This window comes from Micromonas commoda, chromosome 4 (assembly GCF_000090985.2).
Source record: "Micromonas commoda chromosome 4, complete sequence".
NCBI classification, from domain to species: Eukaryota; Viridiplantae; Chlorophyta; class Mamiellophyceae; order Mamiellales; family Mamiellaceae; genus Micromonas; species Micromonas commoda.
The window spans coordinates 1,508,871-1,535,435 of record NC_013041.1 but is presented as its reverse complement, the minus strand read 5'-3'; the positions used below and the strand labels follow the sequence as shown (position 1 = coordinate 1,535,435).

The window sequence follows — 26,565 nt, the reverse complement described above, 5'->3', positions numbered from 1 at the left end:
GGGCGTATCCACGGAAACGCGATCGATCGTGCGCGCGTCGATAGTCGCGTATCGAGTTCGCGGTCGCGGCGCCTTCGTCTTCCGTGGCTCTCTCTTTGGGGGGATTGTTGCTTTTCGGCCCTTTTCCGTCCCATTTCCAAAAATTGGATATAACTTTTCGTTTTTCATCACATTTTTCTGACTGAACCTATGTACGAGTGGATCGAGGCGTTTCGCGCCGCTGATGACACGCAATCCGCTTTCCCGAACCCGAACCTTTTTGCACGTGAGGGTTCCGGCGGGTTACCACTGGACGCCGCGCACGTCATCCGCGAAAGTCATGCGCATCTTCAGGCAGCTATCGAGGCCGCTCAGGTACGTCAGTCGATCATCACGTCCCTTCCCCTCGCGTCGCATCGATCCTCGCGTCCCGTCGATCCGCAACCCGCGGCGGGGGTTCGTTGGATTTGCCCCCCCGGTAACAACGTGGAAGGGATTCGCACGACGCCGCCGAAGCCCGTCTTCCCCGGTCGTGTCGCGATGACTGATCGAATCGTCCACCCAACACCCGACGTATCGCAGGCGCGCCGCCAACGCGGCGCTTCAGGAGACCGAGCAGCAGCAGGTCACGCGGCAGGTTCTCGCCGGGGTTGGCAACAACCCCGCCGCGGGTGGCTTCGCCGCTTCTGGCGCGCACCTGCAGCGGCAGGCCAGGCATCACCACCCCGACCCGACGGACCCGAGGTTCCAGACCAAGGGCTGGAAAGCCGCGGTCAAGCACGCGTCGATCCCGACGGCCGTGCACGACGCCGAGCTCAAGCGCAACATCGAGATCGGCCTGCCCGGCGCGTCCTCCCTCGAGGACAAGACCATCCCCACGTTCAGCCGCGGCGAGCTTCCGCACTTCGCCGGCATCAACACCTTCCTCAAGGCTCCCTTCGAGGAGGACGTGAGGAACGTGGGCAACTACGACGTCACCTGCCTCGGCGTACCCTTCGACGGCGGGTGCACGTACAGGGCCGGCACCAGGTTCGGTCCCCAAGGCATCCGACGCATCTCGGCTCTGTACACCCCGTACAACTACGAGATGGGCGTCGATCTCCGCGAGCAGATGACGATGTGTGACGCGGGCGACGTGTTCACCATCCCCGCCAACATCGAGAAATCCTTCGATCAGATCTCCAACGCGGTCGGCCACGTCTTCTCCTCCGGTTCCTTCCCGCTCATCCTCGGCGGCGACCACTCCATCGGCTTCCCCACCGTCCGCGGCATCGCCGCGTGCACTTCCAAGAAGATCGGCATCATCCACGTCGATCGGCACGCGGACATCCAGGAGAAAGACCTGGACGAGCGCATGCACACCACCCCGTACTTTCACGCCACCAACATCCCGAACGTCCCCGCGACTAACCTGGTCCAGATCGGCATCGGCGGCTGGCAGGTCCCGAGACCCGCGGTCGAGCACATCGTCGGCCGACGGACCAACGTGTTCACCATGGACGACGTCGAGGAGCTCGGCATTCCCAAGGTTGCCGAGATGGCCCTGGAAAGAGCCTGGGACGGCGCAGACGCCGTGTACATGAGCTACGACATCGATTCCCTCGAGGCTGCGTTCGTGCCCGGCACCGGCTGGCCCGAGCCCGGCGGTCTGCTCCCCCGCGAGGCGTTAAAGCTCGTCGGCCTCGTCGCCGCGGAGGGCCTCTGCGGCTTGGAGATTGTCGAGGTGTCGCCGCCTTACGACGTCTCCGACATCACCAGCCTCATGGCGCTGCGCATCGCCGTGGACGTCATGGGCTCCATGGTGGCCAACGGCAAGATGGGCGCCCACAAGCACATCATCGACAAGGAGTTCGTCCCCTTCTAAAGGTGGAAGCGCGCGACGACACTTACGCTCACGTTATCCTAAAAAGACGAAATCTAAATTACTTGACCGCCCGCTTGACCGGCCCCGAGTTGCCGAAGAGCCACGCCGCCCCCTTCAGGAACTCCCGCCTGGCCTCCTCCCTGTACACCGGGCTCACCGCGCACGCCCTCTTTCGAAGCGCCTCGTCGTTGAGCAGGAAGCACACCGCGGGCGGCGACAGCACCGAGCTCAGGTACCCCGCCGAGACCAAACCCGCAATGGCGGCGACGTGCGACGCCGCGCCGTTCAAGAACGTGAACGACTGCTCCGACATCGACGTCCGATTTACGTCGTCGTCAGTGGCCGGCGGATCCCCCGACCGTCCCTTCAAGGCCCAAGGGTCGAAGGCTTCAAACGCGGCGTCCCACATGCACCACGTGCCCCTCCACACCGCCACGCAGCTCAGTCCCATGCCGTACAGCAGCCCGTACCGGACGCTCGGCGGGGGCGGAATCCGCCTGGCGATGTACCTGCGATGCACCTCCGACGCCGCGTACCTCTGCAGTTTCGCCAGGCCGGCGGTTCCGGCGACCAGACACGCGGCGCCGGACTTGAGGGCGTCGTCGGGGAAGACGGTCGTGTCCATGACGTACCAGGCTCCGCGCCAGAAGCTCGCGACGCCCATGGCGACCGCGATTTGGAGCGGGAGCTTGCTCCACGGGTGGAGCTCCACGGCGAGGTCCTCCACGACGCCTGCCATCTCCTGGTGAGCCGATTGCCGCGTCCTCGTCGACGTCGACGCGGTCCGGCTGATGCCTGTGGTGGGAAAACAATAAGATCCTCGAGGCTGGCGCGCGATCCGTCGGAAGCAGTCGTTGCCGACGACCGACGACCCTGCGTTATCCGAGACTACCGTGCGCCATGCGAAAGAAGATTTCCTCCCGCTGAAAGACGCCGCCGCCTCCGCGAGAGTGCGACGACACGCGTTGCGGAGCATGTTCGTGGGGCGCGGGACGTTCTGGCTCTCCCGGCACAACGACGAGGTGGAGCGATTTTATCCGGGCTGCGGCTTGCGCTCTCGACATCGTGGTGAAATCCCGGAGCTCCACGAAATCGATTAAAGGCAAACACGATCCGGGGAACGACGGAAATCCGGTTCGGTGCGAAGCGAAATCAGGGCTAAATATCCATTTTCCTTGACGAGGGAAAACACCAACCCCACCGACGTCTTGCGAGTCGTGGTGCTCTCGTTACCGCGTCGAATCGCGCGTTTCTGGACGAGGACGTAGCCGACGCCGAGGGGAGGACGCCTGCGTGGTCAAAAAGTGTAAAAAGTAGTGACTGCGCGACCGGGAATTGAACCCGGGTCTCCACGGTGACAGCGTGGGATACTAACCACTATACTATCGCACATTGTAATCCCGGATCTATAACCCAGGGATAGTACAGGAAGTCCGGTATGAGCCGGACCGACTGTGATGGTCAAATTCGCTCAGTTGAGCGAACGCTGTTCATTTGCAAGGAGTTGCAGCTGATCTGGCGGGAATCGGGTTTTTAGAAATAAGTACTAAACCGCAGCGGTGAACTTTGGCGTATGAGCAAACACCCAGAGACGAAGAGATGCGAGGCAGACTCGGAATTTTTCATTTCCGGCACCTCCCGATCACAGTCCTCGTCTCGACTCCTCCGCGTTGTCCACTTATTAGCGCAAATGACGACGCCGATCATCGCGGGCGCGTCCGTGGCGGCGCTCGCGCTGACCGGCCGGGCCGCTATCCTGTCGTTCGAGGCGTGGAGGAAAGCCCCTCCTCGCATGCGGAAATTTTACGACGGCGGGTTCGAGCCGGAGATGACGAAACGCGAGGCGGCGTTGATCCTGGGCGTGCGCGAGTCCGCGGCGAAGGACAAGGTTCTCGCGGCGCACCGGAAGGTGATGATCGCGAACCACCCGGACGCTGGAGGGTCGGACTATATCGCGACCAAGATCAACGAGGCAAAGGCGAAATTGCTGAAGAAGGGCGGGTCCGGCGCGCCGTTCTGATGGGGGACGTATGCGGCGGGGCACCAATTATTTTTAGACAACTTAGCAATCGCGTAGGGCCGTGATTCAATACAAGTAGCTACACTTAGGCGAAGAATCGTTCCATGAGTATGTCGTACGTTCCCCACTCCTCCTCGTTCCACCACGACGGCGGCGGAGCCAGCACAAGCGTGTCGCGAAAACCATTGCCATCTGGAATCTTAATCGGCAGTTCCAGCGAGAACGAGTGCAACCTGTAGCCCTTCTCGCGCTCCTCCTGGACCACGTCATCATCCGCCGTATCATCGTACCCGTATTTGTAGTCTCCGACGATGGGAAAATACTGCGAGCAGTGCATGCGAATCTGGTGCGTCCGGCCCGTGATCGGTTCCGCGACGACGGGGAAGCTTTGCAACTCTCGCAGATGCGCCAATCGTTTGCTGTCCGAATCAGAATCGAAGCCGCGATAGAGGTTCGTGCGCGCTTCCTTGACCTTGCTTCCTCCCGGCAGCTCGCGACCGACGTCCTCCTTCGCGTATAGCCGCCACAGGCCGTGCTTGGACCGACCGTGTCCCGTGTGACACTCGAGTCTGAAATTGCAAAACCTCTGCGGCCACGTCATCGCTCTGCTGCCATCTTCGAAGGGTTCGTCCACCTCCCAGTCCTTCCACTTCTTCTGGAAATCGTCGGCAAACTTCGTGTTGATGCAGTGCGCGACGTAATGCTTCTTCACCCGCCCCTCCTGAAACGCGCGCGACAAGATCCTGTTCGTCTCCTTGTCGCACGCGATACCCAAGCACCCCGTGGTGTCCCTGTCGAGGCGATGCAACAACTGGAATCGCTCCCCAACCTTCGCCAGCGAGTCGAAAGCCTCGCGAATCGAAGTCGCACCGTCGGAACAAGTCTTCGCGCGTTTACTCCTCTCGCTATGCCGCTCTGGTGCCCTCCTGACCTCCTCCATGTACCGCTCGATGAAGTCGAGCACGTTCTCCACGTACATCCCCGCGGGCTTGTTCACCACGAAAAATCGTGCCCGCGGATCCACGTAGAGGACGAACCCGTCGCTCAGCACGACGTCCCGGCAGTGGAGCGATTCCGTCCGTCGCTTGCACCGCTCCGCGCGACCAGCCTCGATCCACCGCGCGTTTTCATCCTGCGGAGCAGGGCAGTTACTGGGCCTCGGCCAGTCCTCCGCCGCGGGGGCGCTCGCCACGGAGCTCGCCATGCATGGAATGAATCATTGACGCACGCGGATTCTGAACGACATTCTTACGACAAAAGCACTGCAAACTCACCACCGTCGCTCGCTCGCGCCCTCTAAGTAAGATGATCACCTGGGCGCCCTGGCGAGCATCTCCGCCACCCCGTCCGCCGCCTCCGCCGCGGCGCGAGCGATCACCCCGCACGGCTCCCCACGCGCCAGCCGCCTCAGCGCCGCCTCCAACCGCGTCGTCTCACCCGGGGTCAAGCTGTTCGCGTCAAACGGGGGCGACGCTCTCCTCGCCGCCGCCGTCGCCGCCGCGGCGATGGCGCCGAGGCCCGACCTCTGCGCGCGCGCGAAACCCCGTCTCGGCGAGCTCGACCCGGAGGACGACGTCGCGCCCGCGCCCGCGCCGCCCGCGCCGCCCGAGCCGCCCGAGCCGCCCGGACTCGGACCGCCCGTCGGCAAATCCACATCCGCGAACCCGCGTTCGCCCCTGTCCACCGCCGCAGCCGTCCCCAGCGCGTCGACCGCATCCGCCAGCGGCGTTCCCCGGGCGAAGATGGCTGCCGACGCCTCCTCCGGGAACAGGTCCACCGCGAGTCGTAACGACTGCGCGGCGAGCGATGGGACGGCGAAGGACGCAACCTCCGTCTCGCCCGCGCTGGCGCACTCGATGAGCACGTGCGTGACGTCTAGAAGCGGCGCGACGCCGTCCATCGCCGCGTCGAGGGCGTCGTGCGGATCGGAGCCGTCACGACCGTTTTCGTCACGCAAGTCGACGACGCGAGTGAAGAGCGCGGCGCAGATACCGAGCGAGGGTTCCAGGAAGGGTTCCACCGCGTTCTCGTGCGCGTAGGCGAGGACGGCGGCCACCTTGTGACCCGCGGCGAAGTCGCATAGGAGCTCGAGGGTGCGCACGGCTCTGGACCTCGCGAGCGCGAGGCACAGACGCACGTTGTGCACGTTGTTGTTGGTGTGCTCGAGCGAGAGAAACTCGAAAAATTTGGGCGCCAAACCCAACCGCGCGGCGTCGCCGCACATTCCCGCGTCAGCCTCCAGCGCGCCCCCCAGCAGCTTGAGCGCGTACAGCGGTATCGGGTCCTCGTCGCCGAGCAGCGCGGGGCACAGCGGAAGGAGCACGCCGCGGATGAGCGCCGCGAGCGCTTCCCGCCGTCCATTGCGATTGGAACCGTCATCGCCAGGATTGGAACCGTCGCGCTCCGAACCCGTGTTATCGTCCAGGTCCGGGTCCAGCCACAGCGGCAGCGCCAGGTCGCACGTCAGCTTCAGCGCCAGGAACCGGCCATCCGCGCTCGACCCCCCGGACCCGGTACCTGCGCCGGACCCCCCGCCCCGCGCCAGGACGTCCGCGAGCGCGGGGAGCAACGCGCTCGTCACCGCGCCCGGCGCAGTTTGAACCAGCGTCGGCGCGCACTGCGAGAGCGTCTCGAGGAGCGCGAAGACGTCGGTTCGAAACTGTTCGGCGCCGGGGAAGGTACACCTGTTCGGGCCCTCCGCTTTCGACACGTACGTTGCGCACGCGAGCAAAAACGCGTCGTCGCACAGCCTCGGGCGAAGCGCGAGCGACCCGAGCAGGTGGACGAGCGCCGGGAAGAGCGCCAGCGGGGATCCGGCTGTTCCCGGAGTGCCCGGCCGCGACGGGTCGACCGAGGCGCCCGCGATGCCCGCGAGCCCGCCGCCCCCGAGGGTGACGCCCCCGTGACTCCGCGTTCCCGACTCCCTGCTCCCCGGCCGGCCGCCGGCGACGAGGCGGTCAATCTCCCGAAGGATGGCGTCGTGAAGCCTGGGCACCGCGGCGACGACGGTGGCGACGAGAGCTTCGAGGCACCGCTGCAGGTACCGCTCCCTGTCCTTCTGGAGTCGGTCCACCAACGAAAAGAGCCGGGTTCCGCACGCGGCGAGGAGCCACCGGTTGTGCAGGCGGAACAGGGACGCGAGGGTGAGGAGCGCCTTGCCGCGGAGCACCGCGCTGCCCCGCTCGAGGAGGGAGACGAGGGTGGGGAGCAGCATTCGGTTGTCCTCGGAGGCGAGCGACGCGCGAGCCCTGGCGCCGAGGTCCGCCAAACCGCGGTTGAGTAAGTTGAGGCTCGCCTGCTGCACCTTGGGAGACGTGTCGCGCAAACCGTTGACCAAAATCTTGATGCCGTACTTGTCCAGCACCAGGCTGAGCACCGCCGGGGAGTGCCTGGCGGCCCTGGACAGGGTGGACGCCGCGGTGCCGCGCAGCTGCTCGGACTTGGCGCCGGACATGATCGCCACCAGCGAACCAACCGTCTCCTGCGACGAAAACTTGTGCGCCCAGTCCCCGCCGTGCGACGCGATGTTCTCGATCGTCTTCACCGCGTAGTGCTGCGCAATCTCATCCTCGCCCTGGCGGAGCATGCGCGTCACCGTGCCCACGGTGGCGGGCGGGATCTGCCACGCGCCGGGGGGCCCGCCCGCGCCGTCAGCCGGCGCCTTGAGCCCAGCCTCGTGCTGCTGCGTGGCGATGTAGAACAAGAGTTCGCCGAGCGTCGCCATGGCTCTGCGTCGGACGCGTTCGTTCTTGTCCTTCAGGCACTCCGTCAGCACGGTGACGACGCCGCTAGACGCGAGCTCCTCGGATATGTACGTCGCGTGCCGCAGCAGCAGGCCCATGACGGAGCTGAGGCGTATGCGCAGCGTGGGAGCCTTACTCGCGCGGAGCATTCGCACGAAGAGGGTCATCAGGCTGGAGTTGATGAGCACGTTCGCCGCGGCGGTGTCCGTGCAAAGCGTCTCAAAGTACGCCAGCGTGTTAACCTTCTCGTTGATGGGCGACGAGTGCGCCACGGACCTGTAAATCTGCGTGAGAAACCTCTCCAGGTCCTGCTGCGGCGCGGCGAGCATATCGGATATCGCCAGCGGCTCAAAGGGCAGCGCGTTCGGGTCGTAGTGCGACTCGGGCACGGCTTCTATCCGCCGGTTCAGCACGATGGGCTTCACCTGGCTGTCGCTGGGGTGGTCCGACAGTTCGGCGCACATGTCCCTCGCGGCGGCGTCCGCGGCGTCGTTCGTCGCGTCGTTCGATTGGGCGTCCCTAGGAGGCGGGTGACGGGGACCGGACAACGATCGCGATTCGACGAGGCGGTTCGCGAACGTGGCCCGACTCGACGCGAGGCCGACGCCGGGCGGCGTCGCCGCCGGCGAGGGCAGCGACTCGACGCGATCGATCCCGCTCGCGCCGCGTCCGACGGATTCCGCGGGGGGCGGCGTCCTCGCGGTTGAGTCGTCCGTCGTCGTCGCCGCGAGCGCCGCGTACCCACCCGCGCTCGTCGGTCTCCCGCGTCCCCCCAAAAGGTCCCCATCCCCATCCTCCTCCTCCCCATCTTCCTCTTCGTCCAAAACACCTCTGTCGCCCGTTCCCCCACCCACGCGAGCGGACCCGACCCGGGACAGCGTCGCGTGCTCGTCGCCGGCGGGATCCGCGCTCGCGGGACGGGACCGGTTATGTTCGCGGTCGTTGACTCCCCCGTCGTTAACTCCCCCGTCGTCCCGCGTCGCGTCGGCAAAGTTGAGCTCGGCGTCGGTGTCCGCGAGTTCCACGTCGCTCGCGCCCGGGCCGGGGCTCGGATCGCCGCCGCCGGCTGCGCCGCCCTCCTCCGTCGAACTCCGCCTCTTCTCCGGCGTCCTGCTCGCGTACGCACCCGCCCCCTCGCGCTCCAGGTTGGCCCTCGCGTTGACCGACATGCGAAGCGCCTCGCGTGAGGAGGGCGACGCGTTCTGGTGCGTGAACCCGGATGAGGACGTCCTCCGCCGACCGCCGCCGCCGCTCCCGGGCGACGCGTTCTCGTCGCCGCCGCCGCCGCCCCCTTCTTTGCCGCGCCCCCGTCGTTGGTTGGGCCCCGTCGAACTGCCCGCCGGGCTGGCGGACGACGACGTCGTCAGCGCCGCGAGACGATCGGAGACGTGCGCGACCACCTCCGCGCGCCCCGAGGTCCCGGACGCCGCGAGGTACGTCTGAAACGCGGGCTGGGGCGGGAGCGGGTGCGAGGCCAACGTCAAAAGATCCTCCGCGCACGACCCGGTCCCGGACTCGCGCCAGAACGGGTGGCGCAACACCGCGTTCCAGTCCAGCCTTCGCGCCGGGTCCTTCTCGAGCAGGCCGGTAATGAGGTCGGCGAGCGCGGGGGTGGGCGGGTCGGGTCCGACCGCGGATCCGCCGCCGGCCGGAGACTCGCCGACCTCGCGAGCGCGTTCGCCGTTGAAAAGCGGCGGTGGATCGTCGTTCAGGATCATCTCCATCAGCTCCGTCAGCGAGTTGGACACGAACGGGGGCTTCCCGACGCAGCACTCGTACAACACGCACCCCAGCGCGTACAGGTCTGAGGCGTACGAGTGCACGCCGCCCTCGGTGAAGAGCTCCGGCGCCATGTAGCACGGCGTTCCGCGCTTGCTCAAGCCGTCCTTCGGCCCGCCCTCGCCGCCGCCGCTCACCCCCCCCGGTCCGTCTTTCGCCGCGTCCGCCGTCTTTTTCGCCAGCCCGAACCCGCACAGCTTCAACCGCCCGTTCTCGTCCACCAGCACGTTCGACGGCTTCAAGTCGCAGTGTAAGGTACCGCTCTTATGCAGCACGCGGAGGGCGACGGCGAGGTCTCTCCCAAACGCCGCCACCGATTTCGGCGGGAGCGCCTCATCCTGCCTGAGCAGCGCCAGGAGGTCCCCGCCCACGCAGTACTCCAGGATGAGCCAGAGGTGGTTCTGGGTCTCGTACCACGCGTAGAACTTGAGCACCAGGTCGTGCGAGAGGGACCGGAGCACCTGCACCTCCTGCAGCACCCGGGGGCGTTGCGACTTGTCCACCGACTTGATGGCGTAGTGCTGGATGGTCTTCTTGCGCCGGCCCTTGTACACGACGCTGTGCTTACCCCGGCCTATGGCTTCGTATATGTGGTACCTGTCCATGGATCCAGCCTACGGCGGGTGACGACTCCGAGCCGTCCCGAGCCCGCCAATCTATAACTAACGCCCAACGACGCCGACGCGAAACCCGAGGGAGTCACGCGGGAGACCCGCCCCCGTCCGATGCCCACCGGCGCTGTTCACGCGGCGGGGGCCTCGACCGAGCCGAACTTCTCGAGGGTGCGGATGGATAGGTTGAGCAGGTCCAGGAACGCGGCCACGGCCGCGCGGAGGAGCCTGGTCTCGGTCGCCGAGAACTCGCTGCGACGGGCGTGGGGCGCGACGGTCAGACGGAGGGGCGATTTTGTTTCAAAAAAAAAAACGAGCGCCGATCCGCGCGGGGTGGGCGGCGGGCGCGCGGGCCTGGGTCCGGGCGACTCACGCGACGAGCTCGTTGCCCTCGACCGAAAGCTTCTTGGTGACCTTGTCGGGCTGAAGCTCGTTATCCACGCTGAGCGTCGCGCAAACAGCCTCGGCGTCCGCGGCTGAAGAGAAGGGCACCTTGGTCGTGCTGCGGTGAGAAGGGGGGCGGGGGGGCGGGTTAGTTTTCACGCGTCGCTCGTGCGTCTTCGTCGGCGGTCGGACGGCGCGCGGAGATCCGGGGACGCACAAGGTGTAGGGCTTGGCTTCCGTCATTAATCGGAAGGGAGAGATGCGCGCTTCGCGTCGGCAGCGAGGGCGCCGTGCCGCGGGAGTGCGCCCAGATCACAAAGGCTCGTCAACTCATCGCCATCGCCACCCGACGCGGTTCAAAAGGCTTCCCGCCGGGCTGGTTCACGACACACAGTCAGCAGCAGCCGGGGTCGGATGGGGTGGAAGGACTTCGCGGAGTGGTGGAGGTGCCTGGTGTTCGGCCCGGAGCTGGATCTGGCGCTCATCGGGCTGCAGAACGCGGGCAAGACCTCGTTCGCCCGGGTCCTCGCGTGCGGCGCCGGCGACGACGGCGACGCGCCGAGGCCCACCGTCGGGTTCGAGACGAGCGTCGTTCGGCGGAGGAGGCTGCGGTTGCGATGCGTGGACATGGGCGGGTCGGCGCGGTTCCGGGCGCTCTGGGAGCGGCACTGCGAGGACGCGCACGTCATCGTGTGGGTGATCGATTCGGCGGACGCGGCCGGGGCGATGGAGGCGCGGGACGCGCTGAGGGAGACGCTGGCGTCGGAGGGACTCGCGGGGATCCCGCTCTTGGTGCTGGGCAACAAGAGCGACCTGCCGGGGGCGCGGGGGATACCGCAGCTGGTGGACGCGCTCGGGTTGAGGGACATCGCCGGGCGGGAGGTTCGGTGCTTCAGCATCAGCTGTAAGCTGGGGACGAACGTGGACGCCGTGCTTCGCTGGCTCACCAAGCACGCGAGGAAGCGCAGACAGCGTCGGGCTTGAGCGTGTTGTTAGCACCACGAGTACGAGGAAAGTACGCTTCGTCGCCTCTCCATCACGCAATTCTCTCCTCCCCGCCCCGACCCGTGCGCGCGATGGCGCGCACCCGCGGGCTCGGGTCCCCCCGCGTTCGAGTCCTCGTCGCGGCGTTGGTATCGATCTCGACGTTCGCATCGCCCGTCGCGCCCGCGTCGCCGCCCCGACCCACCTCCCTCAGACTGCCGACGTTTCTCGGGTCCAACGCGGTGCTCCAGAGGGCACCCGCCCGCGCCGCGGTGTGGGGCTGGGCCGCGCCCGGCGCGCTCGTCACCGTGGAGCTGACGAAGGAGCCGGCGGAGGATGGGGGCGTCGAGTCGGACGGCGAGAGCGCCATCGCCAACACCTCCGCGTCGGCGGGCACCGGGGAGTGGATCGTCCGCCTCCCGCCCCAGCCCGCCTCGCACGGCCCCTTCACCCTCCGCATCCTCGCGCGGAGCGGCGACGACGATGCCGGGTCCGACGTCGCGGTCGAGTCCGCCGTCGTCGCCGATCTCGCCTTCGGCGACGTCTGGCTGTGCGCGGGCCAGTCCAACATGCAGTTCACCGTCGCCGCCTCGTTCGACGCGGCGGCGCACATCGCGGAGTCGGCGACGGTCGGGGACGGGATCCGAATCGCCACGGTGGCGATGACCGCGGCGGACGTCGAGAGACACGACGTGGCAGCCGCCACAGCCGGAGACGCCGCGTACGAAAAATCCGCGTGGGCCAAGGCTAAGCCCAACGCGTTCAACCCACCGGCCACGCCCGATCCGACGGCGCCGTATGGCGGGTGGAGCGACATGGGCTGGTTCTCCGCGGCGTGCTGGTTCCACGGCCTGGAGCTGTACGAGCGATCGTTCAGGGAGGTTCCCGTCGGGTTAATCGTCGCGGCGTGGGGCGGGCAGGCCATCGAGCCGTTCTCGTCGAAGGAGGCGCTGGCGGACGAGACGTGCGGGGGAACGAGAGGCCCGTCGGGTACCCCAGGGTTTGGGCCGGGTGTTAACGCGCGGCGGCGCGAGACGTCGTCGATCGTTCGACCCGAGGAACGTCCGGGCGAACCGTACCGCCGAATCGCTGATACCCACCCCGACGAAGAAAGTCCGCCGGTTTTCCCCGTGTTTGGACCGAGCGCGCTGTGGAACGGGATGATCGCGCCGCTTCTCAACACGCGCCTCAAGGGCGTGGCGTGGTACCAGGGCGAGGCGAACTGGGCGACACCCGAGTCGTACGCGTGTCGATTCCCGGCGATGATCGCGGACTGGCGCGCGCGGTTCGCATCCCCGAGGATGCCCTTCGTCTTCGTCCAGCTCGCCGCGTACCCGAAACGCGACTACTCTCATCTTCGAGGCGCGCAAACCTTCTTAACGTCGACGATGGAAGCCGTCGCGTACGCCGTGGCGGCGGATCTGGGGGACCCGCTGAGTCCGTGGGACTGCGTGCACCCGCGTCGTAAGCGCGAGGTGGGACGGAGGCTCGCGCTCGCGGCGCGCGGGATCGAGCGGGGCGGCCGGATCCGCGGACCCGAGTTTATCCCCGAGGCGCCGGCGTTGTTAAAAGGTGACGTTTCGAATGACGGCGCTGATGAAGGGTCGATACGGGCGACGTTTCGGTTAACGCGCGGCGCCGACTCCCCACTCGCGTCGCTCGTGTGGGCGGGCACCGCGGGGTGCAATCTAACCGGCACCGCGAGGTGCTGCGGCGAGGCGCCGATCGAGATCGCGCTGGACCCGCCGCCGCTGCCTCGGTTCGACCCGCCAGCCGTCGGCGCGATGCTCGGCGTACCGGACACGTCGAGAGCTACTGCGAAGGGTAACGCGATGCTCGGTGTTTCGAAAGGTGGTGCCTCAATCTTGAAAGGTGATTCCGTCCTTCGCGACGCCACAGCGAGGGACGCGAGAATCGCGTGCGCTCGACTCGGGCCGAACATCTGCGCCGGGTTTGTAGCGCTTTGGAACACTTTGGAAAAAGGACCGATGCCCGACGACGTCGTCTTGGACGCCGTTCACCTCGTACCGAGACCGGAGCCCGGGCGAATCGCGGCGGAGTGGAACCCCGACGTTTCGTGGACGTCGGTGGCGTTCAGGGGTTCGGACGATCCGTGGGTGCGGGCGACGGCTTTCGAGGCGTCGGACTTGGGGTTGAACGGGTCGAACGGGTCGAACGGGTTCAACGGCGACGAGAGCGGGTGGATCGCGACGGCGGAGTTGGCGGACGCCTCGTTGGTCTCGGCGGAGACGGTGGTACGAGGCGCGAGGTACGCGTGGGAGCGATATCCGCAGTGCATGCTGTACGACGGGGACCCCGAGGGTGAGGAGCGGGGCGTGGCGGCGGCTCCGTTTTGCTTCGACCTCGCGAGGAACGCGCCGTGCGCGCCGACGAACCCGAGGAACCCGTGAGCCCGAGTGGATACGTCGAAAGCCGTAATAGTCCGTCTTGATTCACGACAACGCAACCGTAATTACCGGACTTCTTGTGTCCGGCTCTCCGTCTAACACTTAGTGGTACAAACAAACAAAATCAATCCCCCCCCGGAAATCTCACTCGCGAAAATCTCACGCCACCTCGATGTCGTCCCCGGGCGGCGGGATGAAGTCTTCCAGCTGACACTCCACCCCGCACGCGTCCTCGTCCTTCTTCTCGTCGACGATCTCGATGACCCGCACGACCGCGCATCTCTTCTCGACGTTGTACATGGCGACAACCTTGTCGCCCGGCCTGCACAGCATCTGCTGCCTGGCGTGTCGCACCGCCGCCATCACGCACCGCTTCGCCGCGGTGGGCGCGCGCGATTCCATCGCCTCGTCGTCCATGGAGTTGAGCGCGTCGAGCTCCTTGATGGGCTCGCCAGAGACGACCACCGGGATGAGCCCCCGCGTGACCATGAGCTGCCGAGCGACTTGCTGCCCGCGAAGTTCCCGCTCGTTGAACCCAATCGCCTGCCTCGCGCGCCTGGGCACGACGCCCACGACGATGGGAACCGCGGGTCTGTACTTGGCGATCATCCTGGCCGCGTCGCCGTTCGCCGCGAGCACCACGATGCACGCCGCCTTGACCTTCGCGGCGGTCATCACCGTGGACGACGCCAGCGCCTCGATCGTGGACAGCGGAGCGCCCTGGATGCCGTACTCGGACATCGTGCTGTTGAGCAAGGCCTGGGACAGCGCCCAGTTGTCCACGCACTGCTCAGCCTCCTCGCAGATGCCCGCCATGATCTCGACAGCCTCGCGCGGGTACGCCCCCGCGGCGGTCTCCCCCGAGAGCATCACGCAGTCGGTGCCGTCGAGGACGGCGTTGGCGACGTCGGTGGCTTCGGCTCGGGTGGGGCGGGGCGCGGCGATCATGGAGTCGAGCATCTGGGTGGCGGTGATGACGGGCTTACCGCTGAGGTTGGCCTTTCGGATCATCATCTTCTGGACCCAGAATATTCGCTCCAGGGGAATCTCCATCCCGAGGTCGCCGCGCGCGACCATGATGCCGTCGCTCAGGCGGAGGATGTCGTCGTAGTTGCAGAGACCCTCGTGGTTCTCAACCTTGGAGATGATCCGGATGGACGAGCCTCCCGCGTTGTCCAGCACGTCCCTGATCTTGAGGACATCGCTGCCCTTGCGGACGAACGACGCGGCGATAAAGTCCACGTCGTGAACCACCCCGAAGCCGATGATGTCGTGGAGGTCCTTCTCGGTGAGCGTGGGTAGGTCGACGGCGACGCCGGGAAGGTTGCAGTTCTTCCTCTCGCCGATCGTGGCGTTGTTGAGGCACTTAACCCGCACGGTGCCCGCGTCGACGTCGGTGGAGAGCACCTCGAGCATGACGCTGCCGTCGGCCATGAGGATGTTATCCCCGCACTTCACGTCTCTCGCCATCCACTGGTACGAAACGGCAATCTGATTCTCGTCGCCGACGACGGAGTAGTCCGTCGTGAGGGTGAGCTCCTTTCCCCGCACTAAGGAGACGGGCTTTCCGTCCTTGAGCGTACCCGTGCGAATCTCCGGGCCCTTGGTGTCCAGGAGCACCGCGCACACCTTGCCGGTGTTGACGCACGCCTGACGCAGGTTGGTCAGGGACTCGAGGTGGTACTCGTGCGTCCCGTGGCTAAAGTTGAACCTAGCGACGGACATGCCCGCGTAGAGCAGCTTCTCGAGGTCGTCCACGGTCCTCGAGCTGGGGCCGAGGGTGCAGACGATGTGCGTCTTCTTCGGGGTGAGCGCGCACGACGGCGCGTCCATGACCGAGCCGAGGTCCGCGTTGAGCAGGGTCGGGATGCTGATGTTGAGAAAGTTCTTCCCCGTGCGCGCGTACGAGGGCATCCGCACGTCGTACGACGCGGTGCCCACGTCGGAGGTGACGACGGCGGACGCGGACACGTCGCGGGGCTGCGCGCCCGCGGACACATCCCTCGGCGTCGATTCCTGGTCGCCGGCGGAGGCTCGCACGACGGACGCGGCGGGGAACCGCGTCCGGCGACAGTTGTTATTGCCGAGGCGCGACGGAGGAATAATCGTCCCGCCAGCGCGGAGGCGCGAGGGGCATCGCGCGGGCCTCGGCAGCGCGCACCTCGCGGCGGGTACGCGCGCGTGGGCCTGCATGATGTCCGAAGCGATGATGCGACCTCGAGGGGACGGCTGTCGGGCGCGTCGGGACAGTGCGCACGCGGGGAGATCGGGGGTCGACCTTCAACCGAGAGCTTTCTTTGTGAGTCATTTCCCGGGTTTTTCACGGAGAGCGACCGCCAGCCACGAAGGATGGAAACCTCTGGCTGTGGTTCGCCGCTCGAGATAACCCGAATCCACCGTCTGATTGCCTCGGGTGCGCACGAAATAGAGATGACCAACACGCAAACAGTCATCTTACTTGATCGAAATATGAATTAAACCGAAACTCCTCGCGTCCGCTAAGATTCTTGTACGTCTGGACAGCTGGGAAGTTTCATCCTCGTCGGCGAGTTCTCCGTTAACTTTTACCGACTCTGTCAAACCTTCGCCGTCCTCGACACGCGCGTCTGCCGCATCTGCAGGTACTTCTTCTCGACGCGGATGGGCGCCCACAGGAACCGCCGCGTGATCTCCAACCCCGTGCACAGCAGCACCGTCCACGCGTTGTGCCGCAAGTGCGCGCTCAGCTTGTACGTCCACGACGCACGCATCACCAGGTTGACGACGACGGCGGCGCGGTAAAACGTCGGCGAGTACACGCGCTCCCGCCGACCCATCGGCCCGACAACCCCGCCCTCGTCGCCGTGCACGACGGATCCGTCCACCACGAACGCACCGTCTCGTCGCCCCACGGGCGCGCGTCCCCGCGCCGCCCACCCGCCGCCGCCACCCCCTTGCTGGGGAACCACCGCGCCCCACGATTTGAACACGTTTAAATCCCAATCGTGTCGAACGTCCCAGTAGTACGAGTACGCGGTGTTGACCACCGCGCACGTGATCCACGCGGGTCGCAGGACGTTGAGCCACAGCGTATGGTCCACGTGGTACTTCGCGGCGGACAACGCGATGACGGGCATGGCGCTGAGGTACTTGAGCGCGTTGTACACGCACGCGACGTCGCCGGTGTCTCTGTATTGCCGAACGCATTGAAAGAGCCGAATCGCGGATGGAACCGCGAGCGCCAGCGGAATCTTCCAACTCGTCGACCCGCACGTCCCGTCCCCGTCCACCGCCGCCATCACCTTCCCGGCGAGCATCGAGCACACCGCGCGCTCCACGTCCGAGAACGACTTGGCCATCGAGCACGCCACGTCGGCGAGGAAAAAGTCGGCAAAGCCGACGGGCTGCGCCGTCGGCGCCATCGCCTTTCGCAGCGTCTGGGCTAAAAACCTCCGGCTCGGCGCGTACCAAATCTGCGCCGGGACGAAGAGCGCCCCGAGCGCCCCGACGTACAGCCCCACCGGCATCACCTTGGCCAGGTCGTCGTCCACCCCGGTGCCGGCGTACTTGAGGAAGAGCGCGAGGGATCCGGCGAAGACGGCGGTGAGGTAAAACGCGCATTTAAACACCTCCCTGTGCCCCATGTGTATCCTCGCGTCGTCGAGCTCGAACACCACGAGCGGGTGCGGGTTTAGCCTCATCAAAACGCACCACGCCCACAGGTTGACGCCCCACAGCCACATCGCGAGGAGGGCGATGAAGGGCGCCTGGTAGTACAGGTGCGCGAGGGACGCGATTCTTCCGTGCTCGTCGGGGTAGTGCGTGTAGATGGCGACCGCGCACGCGTAGATCCACGCGCCGACGACAAGCTTGTAGAGGCGCGGCGTGACCGGGGTGGTGCGGTAGACGTGGGTGAAGTCCCGGTCGTGGTCCTTGCCCTCGTGCCCGTGCGCGTCGCGCGCCGCCGCGGGCGACAGCGCGTTGCCGTTCATCTAGTTAGGCTTCTAACGTGATCTAATGCGTCCCGTCGGATCCGGCGCGTCTCGTTTACGCGGAGGGGTCCTTGGTCGGGGGCTTGGTCTTGTCTCCGATCTTGGGCATCTCCCCGTTCTTCGCCTCCGCGCCGGCCTCCTCCATCCAGATCCTAACCTGCCTCATGTTCCTACGCAGCATCGACGTCGATCCCCTCACGTCGTAGCGCATCATGGACGCGACCGCGGCGACTGCCGCGGCGGTGAGGATGAAGTTGGTCATCGCCATGGTTCCTCGAGCGTCCCGCGGGCGATCGACCGTGTGCCGTTCAGCGTAACACGAGCGGACGCGATGCGAGATACCGACAAGCGAGGCTGGAACCCGTGCTCACGCGTCGACACGTCTGGGAATTGAATTAGGGCATTTTCATGGTTGGAAGCGGTTTTTTACGTGCGTGAAATTTACACTCGAGCGGCTACTTACGGCGAGGCTCACCGGGTCACGCGAGCGTTCTTCTTGCTCTCCTCCTGCAGCTTGTCCAGCTTAGCCGCCAACCCGCCCGAACTGCCGCCCGATCCGACGCCCTTCTTCGGCTTCCTGTACTCCCTCGGCACCTTCGACGGCAGCTTCCCATCCTCGTGCAGCGTCTTCTTCACCTTGGGCGCCACCGGGTCCAGCGCCGCCTCCGCCTGCACCGTCACCAGCTTGACGAAAGACCTGATCCGCCCGGTCGTGCGCCACACGTACCCGGGCGCGGACGCCGCCGTCTTACCCGCCAGCACCGTGCCCTTGACCCCGAGCCTCGTCGCCGCCACCCCGGCGCCCAGCCCCGCTCTCGTCGCGCCGACGATGCCGAAGAGCGTTCCCCTCGCCGCCGCGCCGCCGACCGCCATGCCGGCCCTCGCGCCACCGACGGCGATGCCCCCCGCGGCTTTGCCCGCGCCGATGGACCCGCGTATGCCCTTCGCGCCAACCCCGGCGCCGATCGCGCCCGCGCCCTTGATCCCCTTGACGGATAGGTTGACGGCGCCTTTGCCAACCCCGGCGCCGACGTTCCTCGCCGCCTTGGCCCCCGCGGCTCCGCCCGCGAGCAAACCGTGCGCCGCCCTCGACACGAGGCCGGGGACGACCGCGAGGTCCGGCATCGCGTTCTTGAGCTGATCCGCGGGGGGGAAGATGGGCGTCAACAGCTTGAGCGCCAGACGAAGGACGAACCTCGCGGTCCACGTCGCGAGCAGGAGCGCCAGGACCCACACGAACCCCCCCGCGAAGCTGAGAAAATCAGCCGCGAACGCGCTGAAGCACAGCCCGAGGCACAGCCCGCGGGTGGTGACGGGCGCGACCGTCTCCATCGTCTCCACCACCGCCACGGTGAGCCCCAAACTCGCGCCGTGGCGCTGGTACCACCCGAGCGTGGACGCGCCGAACTCGTCCGCGGTGACGTGATCCACGAACCCCTTGGCGTACCCCCACGTGAACGGTATGCAGATAAAGTTGAGCGCGCTCTCGTTCATGCCGGTGAACACCTTGATGATACGAACCGTCACGATGACCGCCGCGATCGCGCACGCCACGTTCGCGCCGAAGAAGGCGATCGCGCCGAAGACGTCGGCGAGGATGGCGTAAAAGTCAATCGCGGATATCGTCCTTCCGGCGGTGACAGAGAGGGGTGACTCGCCCCGCCACGTGCCCGTGAGGGCGTACGCGGCGCGGTTAAAGTTGCGGCGGGTGGACGGGAGGATCGCCACCTCGTACGCGGCGCCGAGGCACGCGCCCAGGAGTATCGCGAGGTTCCTCCACGCCCTGTCCGTGATCTTGTCCAGGAGCGAGGCGAGCGTGATCGCGGTGGTGGGGCGGTGGACGCGCGCGTGAGCGGCGACGTCCGCGTCGTCGTCGTCGTCGTCCACGAGGTCCTCGCGCGCGTCGTGGTCGACCGTCGCCGCCGCGGTGGCGTCGGGGTCCATGTCGACGATGTTGGGCGGGAAGTCGGACGCCCTCCACCTCGGGCGGACGTCGACGGGCTCGTCGTCCTCGTCCACCTCCTCGACGGGGTTCTGCGCCCGCGACGTGCGGGTCTTCGTCGCGCTCGGCATGCCCGCGCCCTCGCCGCCGGGCTGAGAACGCTCGTCGTACGTGTACGTCTCGTAAACCTTGCCGTCCTTGCCAGTCGACGACGTCCCGTGCTTCCTGTTGTCGTTGTTGGCATCCGGGGTACCTTTATTTTCCTCCGTCTTGTCGCTCGCGCCGGGGTTGCCGGCCTTCGTGGCGACTGGCTTGTTGTGCTTGGCCATGAACGCCTTGTACGCGTCCAGCGGGTCAGCGGACTCCGACATCGGCTTCGTGACAGCCATGTCAGGGAAGGTGCGGAGACCGAGCGCGCCAGCCGGTTTGAACATAACCCCAAATTTGGTGGTTACTGGTGGTACTGGGTCCAGCCTGCCGCAGATTGGCCCTCCCTGCTCCTGCCAGCCCTCCTGCCCGACAAAAAGGAACCTTGGGTTGGCGACCGACAGACCGCAGAATTTCCAGGCACCACGAGATGCGCCAACGCGAGCTTCGACGAGCGTATCGCGCCGGCGGGAAGCGAGTTCATCGCCTCTGCGAGTTTCTGGTCATCGCTGTGTATGTCTCGCGCGTTCCGGGGGCGCTCGCCGCGGCGTTCGCGGACAGAGCTGCGCTGAAGACCGCGGTGGACAACTGCCTCCTTGCGGTGCCCTCGGGCGAGAACTGCTGCTCATCCGGGGGCGCAGACTGCGGCGCAGCGGGGAGCGCGGACATGCCGGACTGGGACACGAGCCTGGTGACGGACATGTCAGGACTGTTTACGGGTAAATCGGCGTTCAATCAACCGATCGGCAACTGGGACACCTCCAAGGTGACTAGCATGAAACGGATGTTCTTGCAGGCCAGAGCGTTCAATCAACCAATTGGCTCATGGGACACCTCCAAGGTCACAGACATGAATAAAATGTTCTCGTTCGCTGTCGTATTCAACCAACAGATAGGTAGTTGGGTCACGTCGCAGGTGACGACGATGAAGAGCATGTTCAACGGTGCGTTCGCGTTTAACCAAGACATCGGGAATTGGGACACCTCCAAGGTCACGACCATGGAATCTATGTTCTCGGGCGCTCACGCTTTCGACAAAGCCATCGGAAATTGGGACACCTCCAAGGTCACGACCACGGTCGACATGTTCGCTGGAGCTCATACCTGGCTTGCAACGAATGTTAACTGCGGGAAAGCCGATGACACGGCTTCCTGCACGGGAACGTACCCCGCATCCGCGGCGTACCACGACGGTCCACCAAAAGCGTGGGCGCCGATCGCGGCCGCGACGACCACGTGCACCGCCCCAGCGCCTTTCAAGACCTTCCATTCCCTCGTCATCGCCGTTGCGAGATGCTTGAAAGCTGTCCCTACCGGGGAGAAATGCTGCTCTTCGGGTGCCGCCGATTGCGGGCCCGCGTGCAAAGACGACATCTCAAAATGGGACGTGTCGCAGATCACGACCATGGAGCATTTGTTCCAAGGACAGTTCGAGTTTAACCAACCGATCGGCGATTGGGACACCTACAAGGTCACGAGCATGGAGGGAATGTTCCAAGGCTGCGAAAAGTTCAATCAACCGATCGGCGATTGGGACACCTACAAGGTCACGAGCATGGAGGGAATGTTCCAAAGCTGCCGAAAGTTCAATCAACCGATCGGCAATTGGCCAACGTCGCAGGTTACGAACATGAAAAACATGTTCACTTTCGCCTCCGAGTTCAATCAACCGGTAGGCGACTGGGACACCTCGAAGGTGACGAACATGAATGCGATGTTTTCCTGGGCCGGCTCTTTTAACCGCTACATCGGATCGTGGGACACCTCAAAGGTTACAGACACGAAATATATGTTTCATATAGCTTCGGCGTGGGCAACCAGGTACCTGAACTGTGGTGCTAACCCGAGCCAAAACGCTACCGTGTGCGTAGCGGGAACCTTCTCGAGCTCGAGCGCTAGCGTTGACGGTCCTCCCTCCGCGTGGGTGCGCAAAAATAACGTGTGCGACGCCGCCTACATCGCCAACGGCGAGGCGGGCGATTGCACTCAGTCACTGGCGAGCGGATCCTCGTGCCAACCCACGTGCGACGACGGTTACACCATCTCAGGGATTTCGTCCTGTTTAAACCGAGTTCTCACGATCGCGACGTGCAAAGGAAATCCATGCGACGCGTCCAAGGCGCCCAAAAACGGCGCCGTCGGTGATTGCAAGACCTCCATGGCGAGTGAGTTGTCGTGCCAGCCCACGTGCGATGCGGGTTACACCGCCAACGGGGTGACCAGATGCCGGGGTGGTAAGCTGAACGCCGCGACGTGCTCCGCCGTGAACCTCGTTCAAGACCCGGTCAGCGGAAACCTCACTCAAGACTCGGTCAGCGGAGCGCGCCATCCGATTCGCGCTTCGCTCGTCGCGGCGACACTGCTCGCCTCGGTCCAACTCGCGCACCTGTACAGCACCTTCGTCTGAATGTTCAAAGACTCGATATGATTTTTGTAAGTAAATTATGATTCACCAACCTAGTTCCGCTATGCACGGGCGCCTCACAGCTCATCGCCGTGGGATCTCAGCCCTCCCCACGCGTGCACCCAACCCCCGTCCTCGTGCATGGTCGGGTCCCTCTCCATCCCACCCCCCGGCAGCGTCCCAGCCTCCAGCCCGAGCGACTTCTCCAACGAGCTAGAGATCGTCCGCTGAAACAGCCCCCTCATCCTCCACGCCTCCTCCCAGTTCCGGGGCGGATCCCTCATGCTCTGCAGGATCAGCGCGCTGCCGTACTCCGCCCACCACGCCAGCACCGCGAGGCTGAACGCCAGCGACGCGAACGCGACGATGGACGCGACGAACACCGCGAGCGGGTCGCCCCGTCGCAGCCGGCCCGCGAACGCCCTCGCGGCTTTGTTCACCTTCACCATCGCGACGAGCAGCGGGTGAACGTTCAACCGGAAGATGTGCATGGGCCAGAACATCACCAGCCCGAGGTAGTAGAAGAGGAGGTGGCGCAGGTACTGTCGCTTCTGCGCGCCGCTCATGCGCTCCCACCGGTGGTACCGGCCCATCAGCCCGCCGTGTTGAAACTCTCCTTCGCGTCGGTTCCCGTCGGCGTGTCGGGTGACGTTCCCGTCCCTGACCATCTTCTTGCACGTGCGACACGCGCACTTCCCCTGGGGAAAACACGCGGGTAAAGAGTGCGGGGCGAACCGTATGAGAAGTTTCTCCGCGCCGTTCTCGTCGTTTCGGTATATCCGGACGCGTTGCCGGGTCGACGCGGACGTCGCCTCGAGCAGCGCCGACAACGCCCGCTTCACCAGCCACCACACGTTCACCACGTGCACCTCCGCCGCCAGCTCCGGGTAGTTGCTGTCCAGCGTGACCAGCGTGTGCGCCACTAAGGACGCCGGGAACGACCCGGGCGTCACCCCGGCGCAGTCCACGATCGCGACTAGCCTGCCGCGGAGTTTACCGGGCGTCGGCCCGGAGACGCAGAGCTGCGACCACTGCGCCTCCACGTGAGCCATCAACGCGCCCGCGACGGCGTCCAAACCCTCCCTCGTCTCCGCCGCGGACACCGCGCTGAGTCTCAAGCACAGGTGGACCCCGCCCGTGTACGCGCTCCTGCCGCCGTGGACGAACACGACGTCCTCGAACCGACGCAGGTCCTTCGGCGACACGAACCGGTACTTTTCCCTCCACCGCATCGATCGCTCCATCGCGGGCGCCGCGCGGGAGACGTCGCCGTGGTACTGCAGCAAGAACGCGGCGTGCTGCGCGCGCGTGAAGTGCGAGCGCGTGTCCGGGTGAAGCGAGTTGCTCAGGTACGCCAGCTGCGACGCCGGGGGGCACGTCAGCTCGGCGCCGAACTCTCGGCCGGTGAGGATGCCGTAGAGCCCCGACGGCGCCGCCACGAAAACGCGGTGCGAGAGGTGCCGCCCGAACTGCGCCGCGCGCGCGATCGGTCCGGGACCGCGCGAGGAGTTCCCTCCGGCGCCGGGACCGCGGCCCCTCCCGCCCCTCCCGACCCTCCCGCCGCCCCTGCCCGCGTCCTCCGATCGCCTCCGCCGATTGGCATCGAAGGAGACCCGGCCGCCGGACCCGGCGCCCCCGTTCGCGACCGACCTACCCCCGTTCACCGACGATTGATCCATCGAGTTCCTCGACCCCGAACGCACGATCCCGCGCAGGGCGACGCCGTAGTAGTCCGTCTCGTTCTCGATTTCGGCATCCCCGGGGGAGTCGCGGCCGGGGGAGTCGACGGATCGATCGCCGTCGACGGAACCTCCGTCCCTCGAACTCGTTCCTCCTCGGGCACCGCGTCCCTCGTTGGACGCCGCGTCCCTCGTGCTTCCTCCGCCTCCCGCGGGTGCGTCGCGTCCCCCTCCGACCGCCCCAGCGCCCGTGGAGTTGGGCGTGGAATTGTACCCGGTTATGGAGTACTCCGCCTGTCTCATGGCGGCGAGCTGCTCGGGGGGCAGGGTTCCCTCGAGCACCTCCCACGCCTCGTTGATGGCCAGCCTGTACGAGGTCACCTCCGCGCGCATCTTGTTCTTGAGCAGGAGCTTGCCCCAGATGGGCCACTTGCGCTGGAGCAGGCGGCGGATCTTCGGGATGCGCGCGATGCGGACGGTGACGCGTCGGCCGAGGTTGACGAAGGCGCGATGGGGCGCGACGGCTCCCGCGGTGAGGAGCGCCCAGCCCGCGAGCGGGGAGAGGGGCGCCGGGGATACCAGCGTGCGGAATATCTTGCGAAGCTGCTCGGGGACGATCGCCGCGCGCGATGCCCACGCGCACACCGCCGCGACGGCGGGACCTGGGGGAGAGAGAGACGGGAGCGAGGGTGAGGAGGTGCCGTCGCTCGGCCGGCTCCAATTCATCGTTCGGGCGCGGGTAAATTGAGGGACGGGGCGCCGGGGCGGCGGGCCTCACCTCGTCGTCTGCGCTGCTTGCGCAGCCAAATCATGCGCGCCAGTAGCCCTGAGAACATCACGATGTCCTGCCCCGTGGTCATCAGCTGGTCCAGGATGAACCTGATGGACACGAGCGTCGCGCCGGACGCGAGGGCACTGCGACGCTGGCGTTGAATCTCGTGCCACTCTCCGTTTGACAGTCTGGCCCATCGGGTACCCTCCGCCTTGGCCCTCCAGCTCGGTATGGGCTCGGCGGGGGTGGGATACAAGGAGTCCTCTCCGGGCTCACCCGGGGGGGTCGCCTTCTCCGGCCTTCTCCGGGCTCTCCCGCCTTCTCCCGCCATGGCCTCACCCAACCGCCGTTCCAATTATGACTCGATTCCTGCCCTGCTGGCAAAACACATTTGCTTTTTTATCCTCCGGACCGTCAGCCGGTTGGCGCCGGCGGGACACGCGCGAGAAACAATATGATAATCGAATACGTACACAACACGCGACTGACTGACTCGGAGCTAACACGTCACGAACGCATGTTCTTCCCCATGATCTCCCGCGTCGGGGCGTTGGAGTAGGTCGTGACGGTGCCGTCTCGGTTAAAGCCGATGGGCAGCGCCTGCCAACCCATGCCCGCGTACCTTCCCGCCGCGTGCTCGACGCACAGGCCGTACATGTGGTCCATGTGCGACCCGGGCATGATGTGTTGGTTGCGCACCGCCATGTCCTCGATGCTCCGCCACTGCGCGTCCGCCAGTTCCTGTTCGCACATTCGAATCGCCGACGCGTCCTCCCCGTCGTCTCGCAGCCTGAGCGCGACGAGGAAGAACATGTCGCTCTTCCCGAACGCGACGTTGTGCCCGTGCCTGATGCCGAGGATGGAGTGAAACTCCGTCTTGACCCCCGTCTCCTCCTCCACCTCGCGAACCGCCGCCGCCGGGATGTCCTCCCCCTGCTCCACCAGCCCCGTCGGCAACTTCCAAAAGTCCGGCCGCGACGCCGCCGCCGCGGGACCCCGCCGCTCCTGCACCAGCAGCACCCTCCCCTTCCCGTCGTGGACGAACGCCCCGACCCCAACCTGGTGCGACGCGTTCGGCGGTAACATGTCCGGCTCGTCCGTGGGTAGCCACCTGGTCATCATCACGTAGTCGGGCTCGGCGTGGTGGAATCTGAATCCGCCGGCGTGCACAGCTGTGCCCACGTACTCGGCGCGTTCCTTTGGGATCTTCAGCCACACGCCTCTGACGCCGGCGGCGATCCACGCCGCGATGGACGCCTCCAACTGCGCCGCGAAGGCGTCGACGGTGTCCGGGAGGGTGGCGTCGTCGACGATGACGCCGCCGTAGCGGTCCGCGGCGTGTCCGAGCATCTTTCTCTCGGCGTCGGTGTCGGTCGCCTCGAAGACGTCGGCGTCGGCGGTGGCCGCCTGCGGGATGATCGTCGAGTGGGGGCGGGCGGTGGATCGCCCTACCGCGGCGATGGACGCGAACGACGACGACGGGTACGGCGCCGCGCCGCGAGGGAGGCTCCGGAGGGTTTCCGCGACGGCTGACGCACTTGGGCGCGAGGCGGTGGTCGGGTACGCCGAGCGGACGGGCGAGGGCGCGACGGTCGGCGTGCACGCGCGGGAGCGGATGGCGCGGAGGAGTAGTCCGCGGGTGCTGGAGACGACGTGACCGGTCGTCAGTGACATGCGAAGGTGGCAGCGGGCGTGCACTCGCCCCGCTCACAGCATGTCTGGAGGAGCGGATGACGTCGCAGCTGCCTCTCAGCCAGTCGTTCGTCGCGATGCCGCAATCGGAGCGCGGTAAACCCTCGACCTTGGTTTGCGTTGAATCGTCCTGAATCGCAGACTGCGCAGCTGTGCCAAAATCGTGCGCATCGTGACTCCCCGTTT

At 66.0% G+C, this 26,565-nt stretch overlaps 15 protein-coding genes across 15 annotated transcripts; 5 read left to right on the top strand and 10 right to left on the bottom strand.

Annotated features, from left to right (window-relative positions):
* Positions 1-189: 189 nt before the first annotated feature.
* MICPUN_58240 (arginase/agmatinase/formimionoglutamate hydrolase) lies at positions 190-1,843 on the top strand (the record flags this gene model as incomplete). Its single annotated transcript, XM_002501918.1, has 2 exons — positions 190-374; positions 562-1,843. 2 exons carry the CDS (start codon positions 190-192, stop codon positions 1,841-1,843), a joined length of 1,467 nt encoding a protein of 488 aa, XP_002501964.1.
* Positions 1,844-1,901: 58 nt separating this feature from the next.
* Positions 1,902-2,819, bottom strand: MICPUN_58239 (predicted protein; the record flags this gene model as incomplete). Its single annotated transcript, XM_002501512.1, has 1 exon — positions 1,902-2,819. One exon carries the CDS (start codon positions 2,817-2,819, stop codon positions 1,902-1,904), a length of 918 nt encoding a protein of 305 aa, XP_002501558.1.
* A 714-nt stretch (positions 2,820-3,533) lies between these two features.
* Positions 3,534-3,863, top strand: MICPUN_81149 (predicted protein; the record flags this gene model as incomplete). Its single annotated transcript, XM_002501917.1, has 1 exon — positions 3,534-3,863. One exon carries the CDS (start codon positions 3,534-3,536, stop codon positions 3,861-3,863), a length of 330 nt encoding a protein of 109 aa, XP_002501963.1.
* An 85-nt stretch (positions 3,864-3,948) lies between these two features.
* Positions 3,949-5,067, bottom strand: MICPUN_58237 (predicted protein; the record flags this gene model as incomplete). Its single annotated transcript, XM_002501511.1, has 1 exon — positions 3,949-5,067. The coding sequence occupies one exon, from the start codon at positions 5,065-5,067 to the stop codon at positions 3,949-3,951; it is 1,119 nt and encodes a 372-aa protein (XP_002501557.1).
* A 105-nt stretch (positions 5,068-5,172) lies between these two features.
* MICPUN_58236 (predicted protein) lies at positions 5,173-9,990 on the bottom strand (the record flags this gene model as incomplete). Its single annotated transcript, XM_002501510.1, has 1 exon — positions 5,173-9,990. One exon carries the CDS (start codon positions 9,988-9,990, stop codon positions 5,173-5,175), a length of 4,818 nt encoding a protein of 1,605 aa, XP_002501556.1.
* Positions 9,991-10,047: 57 nt separating this feature from the next.
* On the bottom strand, positions 10,048-10,623 carry MICPUN_58235 (predicted protein; the record flags this gene model as incomplete). Its single annotated transcript, XM_002501509.1, has 2 exons — positions 10,048-10,248; positions 10,375-10,623. 2 exons carry the CDS (start codon positions 10,621-10,623, stop codon positions 10,048-10,050), a joined length of 450 nt encoding a protein of 149 aa, XP_002501555.1.
* Positions 10,624-10,794: 171 nt separating this feature from the next.
* On the top strand, positions 10,795-11,364 carry MICPUN_58234 (predicted protein; the record flags this gene model as incomplete). Its single annotated transcript, XM_002501916.1, has 1 exon — positions 10,795-11,364. One exon carries the CDS (start codon positions 10,795-10,797, stop codon positions 11,362-11,364), a length of 570 nt encoding a protein of 189 aa, XP_002501962.1.
* Positions 11,365-11,456: 92 nt separating this feature from the next.
* On the top strand, positions 11,457-13,834 carry MICPUN_58233 (sialic-acid o-acetylesterase-like protein; the record flags this gene model as incomplete). Its single annotated transcript, XM_002501915.1, has 1 exon — positions 11,457-13,834. One exon carries the CDS (start codon positions 11,457-11,459, stop codon positions 13,773-13,775), a length of 2,319 nt encoding a protein of 772 aa, XP_002501961.1. The 3' UTR covers positions 13,776-13,834.
* A 97-nt stretch (positions 13,835-13,931) lies between these two features.
* Positions 13,932-15,686, bottom strand: PK (cytosolic pyruvate kinase; the record flags this gene model as incomplete). The annotated part of the gene is made up of 1 exon (XM_002501508.1): positions 13,932-15,686. The coding sequence occupies one exon, from the start codon at positions 15,684-15,686 to the stop codon at positions 13,932-13,934; it is 1,755 nt and encodes a 584-aa protein (XP_002501554.1).
* Positions 15,687-16,348: 662 nt separating this feature from the next.
* On the bottom strand, positions 16,349-17,743 carry MICPUN_58231 (predicted protein; the record flags this gene model as incomplete). The annotated part of the gene is made up of 1 exon (XM_002501507.1): positions 16,349-17,743. One exon carries the CDS (start codon positions 17,741-17,743, stop codon positions 16,349-16,351), a length of 1,395 nt encoding a protein of 464 aa, XP_002501553.1.
* Positions 17,744-17,798: 55 nt separating this feature from the next.
* MICPUN_58230 (predicted protein) lies at positions 17,799-18,011 on the bottom strand (the record flags this gene model as incomplete). Its single annotated transcript, XM_002501506.1, has 1 exon — positions 17,799-18,011. One exon carries the CDS (start codon positions 18,009-18,011, stop codon positions 17,799-17,801), a length of 213 nt encoding a protein of 70 aa, XP_002501552.1.
* Positions 18,012-18,214: 203 nt separating this feature from the next.
* Positions 18,215-20,074, bottom strand: MICPUN_58229 (predicted protein; the record flags this gene model as incomplete). Its single annotated transcript, XM_002501505.1, has 1 exon — positions 18,215-20,074. One exon carries the CDS (start codon positions 20,072-20,074, stop codon positions 18,215-18,217), a length of 1,860 nt encoding a protein of 619 aa, XP_002501551.1.
* Positions 20,075-20,262: 188 nt separating this feature from the next.
* Positions 20,263-22,239, top strand: MICPUN_58228 (predicted protein; the record flags this gene model as incomplete). Its single annotated transcript, XM_002501914.1, has 1 exon — positions 20,263-22,239. One exon carries the CDS (start codon positions 20,263-20,265, stop codon positions 22,237-22,239), a length of 1,977 nt encoding a protein of 658 aa, XP_002501960.1.
* A 74-nt stretch (positions 22,240-22,313) lies between these two features.
* Positions 22,314-25,018, bottom strand: MICPUN_58227 (predicted protein; the record flags this gene model as incomplete). Its single annotated transcript, XM_002501504.1, has 2 exons — positions 22,314-24,577; positions 24,694-25,018. The coding sequence occupies 2 exons, from the start codon at positions 25,016-25,018 to the stop codon at positions 22,314-22,316; spliced, it is 2,589 nt and encodes an 862-aa protein (XP_002501550.1).
* Positions 25,019-25,476: 458 nt separating this feature from the next.
* On the bottom strand, positions 25,477-26,046 carry MICPUN_71293 (predicted protein; the record flags this gene model as incomplete). The annotated part of the gene is made up of 1 exon (XM_002501503.1): positions 25,477-26,046. A coding segment is annotated over one exon (570 nt), but the record flags the coding sequence as incomplete, so codon positions are not given.
* Positions 26,047-26,565: the final 519 nt, after the last annotated feature.